Below are 12,493 nucleotides of genomic sequence, written 5' to 3' on the forward strand. Positions count from 1 at the left end.
AAAAAGAACGTTTTTTTTTTTATCCAAAATTATTCCCTACAGCCAAATACGTTGGCTTTTAAATAGACTCAATTACAACCCATTGAAATTAAAATACTATTCATACTCAAAAGCTAATAACGTGAAGGTGTTATTCCTAACTAAGGACACCTAGTAAAGAACAAACTCTAAACTTCTAAATTCCTATTAAAATAAAGAAATAACAACTTCCTACTTGATCTCTAAAACAGCTCATCACCGAAACTCAAAACAAACTACGGATAACGTACTACTAGTGCTGGTGTTCTATACGTGTAGGCTTGGTTGGCTCGTCTCCACCTGATTTGCGATAGTATTCGGGCCTGCATCACTAATACCATGTTTTACTATCTGAAAAGGCCAATTTGGATCTTCTACGGCTAAGCAGGTAGCGGCTATTGTGCTAACTGCACCCAGGCAGAGGTGTGAGCCCTACTTGGGTAGGGTGCTCAGGCAGTGGGTAGGGTGCTCATTTCGACCCTGTCTGGGTACATGTAGGCAACACAATGGCCGCTACCTGCCCAACTGTAGAGTGTTAGAATCCATGAAAGGGTGGTATATCAATCCTGACCATATGGATACATAGAAGATGGTCTAAATTGGCCACATCAAATTTCAGATTCATATACAACCGTATACATTCTCAGGTAATGACATATATATTCCATTGTATTTTTAGTCGTCAATATACTTTTAAAATAAACTATTTTTTCCATTGGATTGTCTGAATTTTCTTATTGACATCTTTCAATGTGTCAAATAATTTGTAATTTAAATTTTTTTTTTTTTTTACCCTTTTGGTATATGATATTGTTTTTTCTCAATGAGAATAATAGATGGCTTCATCTCACATGTGTACCTAAAAAACATGCAGGACAATTATTTTTGAAAACCCTTTTATAACCCTTATCTTAAACAACTTTTGTGCAAATCAAGAGAAACTATCAAGACCTGTTGGACTGGTAAAAATTTGTACCAAAAATGTATATATATATAAGAATATGTAATTTCTAAAGCAATCAAGAAACATACCACACTATATGAAAGACTTGAGAAGAGAAGAATCCAATAATTGCCGCACATTGTGTCGACCCGGAAGGCTAGGCCGGTATTGGTGAAACTTATCTTCGAAACGTTTGTCAAGTATGTTTGCATCAACCAAAATGTGTAGTTAATTATGGTGTACAGTAATCCCAAGATTGTCTCCACAGAAAAAAGAGACCAATAATGTGCTATCAATATCAACATTAGAAATGGCAACTGTCTCCACATAAAGATGGGCCAGAAAATATGCTACCGTTAATATCATTAAGGATAATGTTTCACTATTTTCCACATGATATATTACATGGATTAGTCTATGTGATAGACGGTCGGACAAGCATCTCACTGGTATAACAACTTAAAATGAGTAGAGAAAGTAGTTAAAATTACAAAAAGATGTCATTTTATATTTTATATTCATCTCCATTTGATGGTATTTTGGTAATTTTACTAAAACTTTTAATTGGAGTTTAAATAACTTTTCTTTTTTTGACTTTGGACAAAAATTTAGCCATTGAAATGTATGTAGCTAGGATCCTCTATCACATTTACTAACCAATGTCATACCAAGCGGCAAATAGTGAAGCGTCATACTTCACTTGGCAGCGTGACATCTAGCAGGTTGAGTAAGATTTCTAAACCAAACTAGTTATAAATGGATGAAATTTTGCTGCTATGTTCCTGCTACAAGGCTGGCAGCCAAGGAAATGAGATCTTAAGAGGTATTTGAGAAAATACAAAACCTAGGAAGGTATTTATGAACCCAAAAAAGAAGTGAATTATTCCATATCCTTGGCTGCTAACCTTGTAGCAGGAACATTCCTGCTATGGGTATAGCAGCAAAAAAAATTTCGTTATTATTACATGTGATGTACTCCATCGAGCCTAGTGCCTTGCTTGAAACTCGTTTTGGACTAGGTTAGGTTTGGGAGTTTTAGTACCGGAGATTTTGAGGCATGCTTCGCTCGTGCTCGCCCTTTCCACGTTGTAATAATAAAGCTTGCGGGAAGAAGTAGAAGAGAAGCAGCAGCAGCAGCAGCTCCGAGCAATAGTCAAATGATTGTGCTTGCTACTTACTGATGGAGGGAGCAGAATGGGAGATCGATCAGTCTTGCAGATCGACTTTGTAGTGTTGTACGCAGAACCTCCTCCGCAGCTGATCAAAACTCCATGCGTAGAAGATAGAGGGCTTTGGATCGAAAGAACTGATATATATAATCCTTGCGGATTCTTTAGGTGAGGTTCTCGATCAGTGAGGGAGAAAGATGATTTCGAGATATTAAATAACTTTGATCTTTTTGAGTAGCTAGGCCAGGGAGGAGCGATGTTGTAACGGATCGATTTTGCTGGGAGGGGGTTATGGTAGGGCTTCTTCTAGTCCATCTATTTATATCTTAGATTTGTTTTTTCTTTATATCTTTCAGTTTACGCCTCTACTTATGATGTAAGCCTTTTTTTTTTTGGCTTAAGATCAGAAATGTATTGATATGAAAAATAAAAAGGATGTGTTACAAAAAGGACTTCATATCAGTTAAGACAAAAACAAAAATGGGCATAAGCCCCCACCACACAGAAGCAGCCTAAGTGAATCTGTAATAGGGCCGGCCTATGGCATCCCAGCTTATAACGTGGGAGATGAAACCCGGGGAGGGTTGCCAAGAGCTTGACTCCTTTCTTCTTGCGGCATGGTTTGCAAGGGCATCCGCTGCAGCATTAGTTTCCCTATAGCAGTGTGTGATTCTCCACTGGATAGAGTTTAGGAAAGGGGAAATAGACCACCAGCTTTGCATGAAACTCCATGGGATCTTACCGGATAGGAACTTATGATATAAGTCATGTAACAAGTTGCTAAAGGGTTATGTGTAGTGAATATTCTAAGATAAAAGGTTCTTCAAGCCTAAGGCGTACTTTGTGCCTCTTCACATTCACTATTTAAATCATTGTTTGTCAATGGAAGTGAGGGAGGTTGGAATTGGAGGAGAGACACTACCAGGGAGGAAAGAGAATATAAGAGCGTTTAGATGAATTTGAAAGGGCATGGATCACTCCAACATGTGAGGTCATGAAATTTAATAATATAATATTTCCTCAAGATAGACAACATTCTCCATATATACATGTGCCAAAAGAATATAATATCAAAATATCATTTATGAAAGAAGGAGTCAAGTGGGCGACATGTAATTACGGCTCATGAAAATACAACCCCAGAACTTTTCATAAAACGAAACAACCAAGCAGTCCTAATATAAAGTATAGAATAATTTTCAGATGCGAATGAAGAATTGATTTAGTCTGTCCAAAAGATGAACTAAAGATAGCACCAATTAATGAACCGTGCAACACCCCTTCAATGCTCATATTGAGGAGAATGGATCATCAACAGGTATCAACAAGTGAATGTACATCTTAGACTCAATCACAATTTAATTTTGTTTTCATAAAAACCCCTCATCCCCTTGTAAATGACAAAAATAAAACAGGTGGTTATGAACAGTTCCATGCCCCTCAATATATGGTCAACATGTGTTTGAGGAAAAAACGGGACTCATGCATGCTGATCTATTTATGGCCTCAAATGTCACGTATTGGAACAAAAACAGCATGCTATCTCACATAACATGCGAAGATCGAACATTGCTCTCGCAAGCCAATAAGAACACATAAGACTATATATATATATAATACACTTTGACCCAGGAAACCCGTACCATTGTGATATGAAAAATCAAAAATAATTATTTTCTAACATCTAAATTGGCTCGTAATGTTCATGAAGCTCACATATATGTGAGGTTAGCGTTTTGGATATGTAGTACTAAGAGGCCAACCTTTTTTCTTTTTTCTTTTTTTTTTCTTTGAAGAATATCTACTCTCTACATATGTGGAGCTGATCTGAACAAGTCGCAAGGGAGTTGATGATCAATATATCATAGGTCATATCCAGTACCTATATTCATCTGGCATTGCCTAATTATAAAGGATATCTAAGATTATATCTAGAGATATCTCATACAAATAACACTGACATATCACTTCATTAGTATTCCGTAAGAACTCTAATTGCACAGCCAAACCAGAAAAGATTTATGGAAAACTTTTTTTACTGTGATTACTCTTTCTATTATTTATGATTACCAGCTTTTCCAATAATTAAACATTAGGCTTCAACCACTCCATAAATGAGATATAGGCATAACGGTTGCTACGAATTGTAAAAACAGCATCCTTCATTTTTTTTCTTTTTTTTTTTTGTGGGGGTGGGGGGAATTTTAGTAACATAATATTAACCTTGATGTAATGTAGAAATTGTTGGCCAGCGAACTTGAATAACCGTGCCAATATAGAAAGAGTGTAAAAGGGAATTTTAGGTGTCCGCACCAAAGAAAGAGGTTCTAGTCAAACCTGATTCTTTGGCGCCCTAGAGCATCATCTAATAAATAACCTTTCACAGGGAAAGGGAAATCATCATCCTAAACAAAAGATGAACGATGCTTTGCCGAGTACTTAGCAAAAAAATCTGCCACCGAGTTCACTTCTCTGAAACAGTGAGAAATCTTTCAATGGATAGCTTTCAAATACAGAAGAAGGCTATTCCATAGTTGACGCATAAACCAAGGAATAGACCCAAATTGGACCACCAACAACACTGCCACTGAGTCACACTCAATCCACAACCTATGTGTAAGTACTGTGGTCCTCGGAGGGAGGTTTCCTCGGCCTTATGGCGACAGGATTTTCCTTCGATGGATTATCACGTATCATTTTGATACATCATTATGGGGATTGAAATCATGCTTCATAAAAAAAAAGGAGTCGCCACCTAGGATTAGGGCCTAGGACCCAATGGGTGTAGCCCCATCCGGAGTTAGCGGAAAGGGCTATGTGATTCCATATGGTCTGACTGGAGATTATGGGTAAGTGGTCAAGTTACGAACATGGGAAGGTATTAGCACCCCATCTCTCCCAGTTAAACCGATCTTTCTACTAGATGTTAGATTTAAAAAATTCTCCCTTAATATGTCATATACCAACATGTAAGACTAAATTATTATGCACTAAATATGATAAAGAAAGAAAAAAATCATTGACTATGTACACTAAAGCGAACTACTTTAATGGTCTACATTATGCAAAAAATAATAAAAAGAAAATAGACAAATACCTGTAAAGAAATAAAAGAAATGAATGGAAAATGTACCAAATACGAAATATGCGATGTCCCACGGCTCAGGTAGAGACGGATGATCGACTTGCCTCTCTCTTGTCGGACAAAGTAAAGGCTATATGGGTATCGTTACTCAGACTTCAGGCAGAGTAACGACTATATATGGGATTTATGTTATCTGTATACAGATAAAATAACGACTATTGTCGACACTGAATTTTGTCACCCCCCGGCTATGATGATAATAGGACACGGACAGACATCGATATCTCTCTCAAGAAGGACTTTTGCCCTACATCTAAGCCAAATCATCCTGACATCCTTAAAAATAACTTATAAGACCCTTTTACCAAATGATGAAGGAGGTACTGCTCACCTTCGATTTAGATGCCAACCACTCATAATGATTGTGACCAGCATTGTTAACATCTTGTGTCTTCCCATGACATTGCTTGCTTTGCCCCTGTAAATCCCTCTTCTCAACTACAATAGCCATTTGATCGATTTCCGCAACCTGCTGCATGCACCACAACCATGCCATCACCAAATGCACGTACAGCAATAGTATCCACAGTATGAAACTCCCCAGCTGGCAAAACCACCTCCAAGAATCCTCCAGCCAAAGTCGAAGCCTCCACACCATGACTAGGGGTAGTGGAGGAGAACAGCCCGTAGACCCACCCCCACGGATAACGTCCCCATGCATGCCCCTGGAAGACTCGCCTCTAGGGCACCACACCACGACCATGGCCCATCACATGGGAACCACCACTACCCGATCCACGACCCAAACCAAGATTCACAAATCCCTGATCCGAAATATTTGACGACGAAATACAAATCTCAGATTGTGGGACCTTTCAAATAGGGAACACCACCAGTTTGACTATTACTTCTCCCATCCAACCATGGTTTGTGATCTCGGTATCGGCTGGATCGGTTCGGATCGACCGATACAAATCGGGATCGCCCAACTCGGGCAAATATAACACTTTTGTCCCTGTTCTCTTATAAAAAAAATTTTAATTTTTTACATTTTTACCCCTGTCCGTACAGCTGGATCAGATCGGTATCACGATCGGTCTCGGCTGATACCGATCCGATCCAACCAATATCGACCGATCCGATCCGATACCTCAAACTATGCATCCAACTCATCAGTAGATAAGGTAAATTGTCTTCCACTAACATATTTAATGCATTTTTTTTTTGGTAAAGCATATTTAATACATTTGAGCCCCCATGCAAAATTCAAATTGTCTTCCACAAGCCACAATAATTGAAGGGATTCTCGTTGTCTCTTAGAAGAAACCTGTTCACACCTTCAACAACTACTGGTGGAAGACTAACTTTGTCTTATTATATATACATACATAGTTGAAGTAACTCAAAACATAGAAACGTTATCGAGTGATCAGAGTATACATTGATTGATCACTGAAGTCATGGGGGGTAAAGGAATTCCTACGCATGAGTAATGGAGAACAAGATACAAGCTATGCTCAGAATTCTTTCAATGTTGTTACATCTTAAACTCTAACTCATTTTCTTTTTCTTTTTTTTTTTTCCCTCTTATGGTGAAGGAAATCTATATCCTATTACTTTTGCTGTATATATTGTGATTTAAATGTTGTTTTTTTTTTTTTTTTGATGGTTGGAGCAGAGATCGGTGATATCAACTGCAAAACCTATCCTAGAGAAGGCCATTGAAGATCTCGTGAGCGAGGGCCTTCCCTCTAATGTCTTAACCATTGCGGACTTGGGTTGCGCCTTCGGTCCTAATACGTTCACAGTGATCACTACGATCAAACGAAAAGTAGAGAAAAGGTGTAACGAATTAGGTGTAAAGCAGCCAGAGCTTCAAGTTTTCTTAAATGATCTTCCTGGAAATGATTTCAACTCAACGTTCAAGTTCTTTTTTGAAAATTATCAACAACTTGAAGGAGAAAGGGTCGTCGAGGATGGTAAGAAGTGTTTCATTGCAGGTGCTCCTAGCTCCTTCTACGAGAGACTGTTCCCCTTAAATAGTTTACACCTTGTCCATTCTTGCTACAGTGCCCACTGGCTCTCTCGGGTAAGTAAGTTGAGTTTCATCACTTCCCAACTGTTTCACTTGGCCCCACCAAGCACCAACAACTCAAGGTGTGCATTGAGCATCGTGCACTGGGTACACCCTAAATAGTTAGTAGAGTCCATCTATGTGCCATAGCTCTGGTGTAAGAGAACCTGATGGAACCATTCTCGCTAGGTTGGAGGGGTTTCTGTCGAAACCAAGTCGAGATATGTCTTTTTCATTTTTGGCCATGTGTTCTCTTTTATATTTCTTTTTTTTTTTTTTTATTAACTTGCTTTAATCGTTCAGTCCTTAATTTAGATCACTACATAAATTACTGATATTTTTGAATGAATTAATGAAACTCGTTGACAGGTTCCACCAGGGCTCACAAGTGAAGTAGGTATTCCAATAAACAAGGGGAAAATCTACATCTCTAATACTAGCCCCCCTCCCGTTAGCAAAGCTTACCTGGAACAATTTCAAGAGGATTTTACTTCATTCATCAAGTTCAGATCAAAAGAGTTGATCCCCAACGCTCGTATGGTCTTGATACTTCATGGTAGACAAGGCGGCGACCCCTCATCAGCTACCTGTGATTATTGGGAACTATTATCAGAGGCCCTCATAGCGATGGTTTCAGAGGTAGTACTACTACTTACCAATAATTAGCCTTTCAAGGGATGAGCATTACAAAAAATCACATAATCAAGAGCAACTGCAAATAAACTCTAATAAACAATCTTCAATCTCCCCTTACAGTAGCAAGTAATTTCCATGCAAGTACCAATCATTAAAAAAATTGTAAATCCCAAACTGATGCGATCGAAGGCCCACCAAAGCAATAATATGAAAAATGTATAAGATCAATGACAATTTTGTAAATTCCGACAATCAACCAACTAGTGAATTGTTGGATTAGAATTAAGTGATAATGACCTTTGATGCAATTTAGGCAATAAAAAATACTCAATTTAGTTAAATAAGATTTTGAATATTACTTGAATAATTGTTGTGCAAGTTAAAGGTTGTGTTAATTAAGGTTTACCATAAATAAAACAAGGGACAATTAAGACATATCTCACTCCAATATTCTCTCTTCTCCACGTTTCTTTCCTTGTTTTGAGTTTTTTTTGTAAGAAATCCTTATCACTCCAATGTTCTCTCTCTTCTCCATGTTTCCTTAATTATCACCGGTACTCCCACTCCAATATTCGTCTAAATTTAAAGTCGATTTTATTAATTCTGTTTTTTTAAGGTGCTTATTATTGGAAAGCACCAAGTTGTGACTAATTTTGATTTATGGTACCTACTGTTGGTTATCTTTGGCTTAGTGCTCATCTATTCAATTAATAGAAAGGAAAAGAGAACGCCACCCTATCATTTATTTTCTAGCAAATGTGAGCTGGTTTTATGCTAATTTCTTCAAATTCTCCAAGTATACCCTGTCATTAATATCTCTATGTGATCATGATAAAACTGTTGTAGAACATTAGAACAAAAGTGATGAGTCTCTCTCTATTGAAAAAAAAATTAAGGGTAATTTACAAATACCCCTCCTGAGGTTTGACAAAAGGATATTTTCACCTCCCAGTTTTGAAAAATTCTGCGTACCCCCCTGAGGTTTGCAAACGGTAACAAATAAGCCCATTCCGCTAGTTCATGACTAACAGTCTAACACTGTTCAAAGTTAGACTTGAACTGACGAAATTGCCCTTCTAAGAAGAACCCCAAAAAAAATAAAACCAAAACCTGCAACTCATCTTCCCCAAAATCGATTGGGGAACATGAGTTGCAACCATCCCAGCGCCCCATTGATTCGTCAATTACCCTTAATTTAATTCCTACTTGGGTTTCATGGTGGGGAAGTACCAATAACGAAGAAGAAAGCGGGCTCTCAGCAAGATTGTTGAAGAATGCAACAACTGTAACTTGTGAAAAGGTTGTGCTGCCAAATAAAATCATATAATCCATAAAACCCATGGAAGATGAGTTGCAGGTATCCTTGTAGGGAACACCATGGAACCGATCCTAATTTACTCTCCTTCCTTTCCCTCTACCCTTCTATTCGTCAGGGTTTCAGTTCTTCATTTGATTCTGCCATCGATTTCCTAGAACTACTTCAAGTCTAGTTCCCTAAAATCTCTAAGTCCGGCCAAGTTTTCTGGTTCTTGATTTCTATTAATTGTTAAGGTTCATTGCCTGCCTAGGGATTCAATTGGAAGAGTAGCTTTCAGCAAAGTGTAAAAAATGACGAGGGAAATAACTCCAATTTCTCTTTCCAGCCCCAAATAAGATCTGCTATGTCTTCTGGTTCGATGTTTCAGACTTCTGCAACATCATCATCTTCTATGGTATACTGATTCTCTCTAGTCTCTTCTTTCCATTTATGGGTTTCATTTAATTTTGGTCTTAGAGCTTCTTAATTGATTTTGGTTTCGATGAAAACAGGAAGAAACCTTGAAAGGACAGCAACAAGGATGGAATCTGCAGGAATCCAACAAGCAAACTGATTCAAAGCCTATAGTGAAATCCGAATTCGCCCCAAACCAGAGCTTTTCTTCTGAGATTGCCACGATTCAAACTAATACCCAAGTCAGTAGTGGATTTCAATCTGAGGACAATCAATACCCTTAGAACACTATGTCCATTAGAGATCAAAGGAGGTTGGAAGATGGGTATAATTGGAGAAAGTATGGACAGAAACAAGTGAAAGGGAGTGAAAACCCACATAGTTATTACAAGTGCACCTACCCAAATTGCCCAATTTTTAATCTATCAATTTCATCCCTCAACTGCGTCTGTTCTGCACACTTGATTTCCTTCTATCGAATTGCTGTTCTGGAATTACATTTGAAGTATTTCATCCCTTTGGTTTTGAAACCTGCAACTCAACTTCCCCAATTCGATTGGGGAAGATGAGTTGTAGGTTTTTTTTTTTTTTTTCCCCCTTTGTAAGGGTAATTTTGTCTATTCATTTTTTTTTTTTTTTGGTTCTTCTTAGACGGGCAATTCCGTCAATTCAAGTCTAATTTTTAATAGTGTTAGTCATGAACTGACAGAATGGGCTTATTTGTTACCGTTTGTAAACCTCAGGGGGTACGTAGAATTTTCCAAAACTGGGGGTGAAAATATCGTTTCGTCAAACCTTAGGGGTGATATGTGTAAATTACCCAAAAAATAATTCAACAATGTTTTCTTATTCTACTTGATTGTGTGAGGTCGTTGAGAATAAAGATAAAGATTTAGTAAGTTAATCACCTTCAACTCTCATTTAGTTTGTGGACTCACCAAAAGAGAGAGAGAGAGAGAGAGAGAATTAACTTATTTGTTTTTTATAAATGGAGTAAGAATTGTGGGAGTGGTTATAAGGATTTCTTGAAAAAAAAATTACTCAAAACAAAAAAAGAAACGTGGAGAAAAAAGAGACAGAATATTGGAGTGGGACTGTTGATAACGAAACGTGGGAAAGAGAGAGAATATTGGAGTGATAATGACTTCTTGCGAAAAATACTCAAAAAAGAAAGAAACACGGAGATAATTGCAGCCCCTGGAAGACTCGTCTCTAAGGCACCACACCACGACCATGGCCCATCACATGGGAACCACCACTACCCGATCCATTGAAGGGATTCACCGTTTGTCTCTTAGAAGAAACCTGTTCACACCTTCAACTACTGGTGGAAGACTAACTTTTTCTTATTATATATGACTTCTTCCTAATAAGACTTTGTATATGCCATCTCTCACATAACTAACATGTGAAGAACATTGCTCTCGCAGGCCATGTGCGCCATCCGGTTGCTTTCTTTTTTTTTTCTAAATATCAGCTGAGTTATATTATAATCACCAAACGAGCATAAGACTAACTTTCTCTTATTATAAATACATACATAGTTGAAGTAATAACTCAAAACATAAAGAGAAACGTTATCGAGTGAGTGATCAGAGTATACATTGATTGATAACTGAAGTCATGGGGGTGAAGGAATTCCTACGCATGAGTAATGGAGAACAAGATACAAGCTATGCTCAGAATTCTTTCAATGTTAGTACATCTTAAGCTCTCTAACTCATTTTCATTTTTTTTTCTCCCTCTTATGGTGAAGGAAATCTATATCCTATTACTTTTGCTCTATATATTGTGATTTAAATTTTTTTTATTTTTTTTTATTTTTATGGTTGGAGCAGAGATCGGTGATATCAATTGCAAAACCTATCCTAGAGAAGGCCATTGAAGATCTCGTCAATGAGGGTCTTCCCTCTAATGTCTTAACCATTGCGGACTTGGGTTGCGCCTTCGGTCCTAATACGTTCACGGTGATCACTACGATCAAACGAAAAGTAGAGAAAATGTGCAACGAATTAGGTGTAAAGCAGCTTGAGCTTCAAGTTTTCTTAAATGATCTTCCGGAAATGATTTCAACTCAACGTTCAAATTCTTTTTTAAAAATTATCAACAACTTGAAGGAGAAAGGATCGGCGAGGATGGTAAGAAGTGTTTCATTGCGGTGCTCCTGGCTCCTTCTACGAGACTGTTCCCCTTAAATAGTTTACACCTTGTCCATTCTTGCTACGAGTGCGCATTGGCTCTCTCGGGTAAGTAAGTTTAAGTTTCATCACTTCCCAACTGTTTCACTTGGCCCCACCAAGCACTAGCAAATCAAGGTGTGCAATGAGCCTCGTGCCTGGGTACACCCTAAATAGTTAGTGGATTCCATCTATGTGCCATATCTACGGTGTACGAAAATAGTTCTCATACGAGAACCTGATGGAACCATTCTCGCTAGGTTGCGGGGTTTTTGTTAAAAACCAAAGTCGAGATATGTCTTTCTCATTTTTGACCTAGTGTTCTCTTATATATATATATATATATATATATATATATATATATATATATATATTTTTAAACTTGCTTTAAGCGTTCAGTCCCTAATTTAGATCACTACATAAATTACTGATTTTTTTTAATGAATTAATGAAAATCGTTGACAGGTTCCACCAGGGCTCACAAGTGAAGTCGGTATTCCAATAAACAGGGGGAAAATCTACATCTCCAATACTAGCCCCTCTCCTGTCAGCAAAGCTTACCTGGAACAATTTCAAGAGGATTTTACTTCGTTCATCAAGTTGAGATCAAAAGAGTTGATCCTCAATGCTCGTATGGTCTTGATACTTCATGGTAGACAAGGCGCGACCCTTCCTTAGCT

General features: G+C 37.8%; 1 protein-coding gene across 1 annotated transcript; it reads left to right on the forward strand.

Moving 5' to 3' along the window:
* The first annotated feature begins 11,259 nt into the window (after window positions 1-11,259).
* LOC122669505 (7-methylxanthine methyltransferase PCS1-like) lies at window positions 11,260-12,491 on the forward strand. The gene is made up of 3 exons (XM_043866311.1): window positions 11,260-11,331; window positions 11,475-11,774; window positions 12,279-12,491. The coding sequence occupies exons 1-3, from the start codon at window positions 11,260-11,262 to the stop codon at window positions 12,489-12,491; spliced, it is 585 nt and encodes a 194-aa protein (XP_043722246.1).
* The last annotated feature ends 2 nt before the right edge of the window (window positions 12,492-12,493 follow it).

This window comes from Telopea speciosissima, chromosome 1 (genome assembly GCF_018873765.1).
Source record: "Telopea speciosissima isolate NSW1024214 ecotype Mountain lineage chromosome 1, Tspe_v1, whole genome shotgun sequence".
Lineage (NCBI taxonomy): Eukaryota > Viridiplantae > Streptophyta > Magnoliopsida > Proteales > Proteaceae > Telopea > Telopea speciosissima.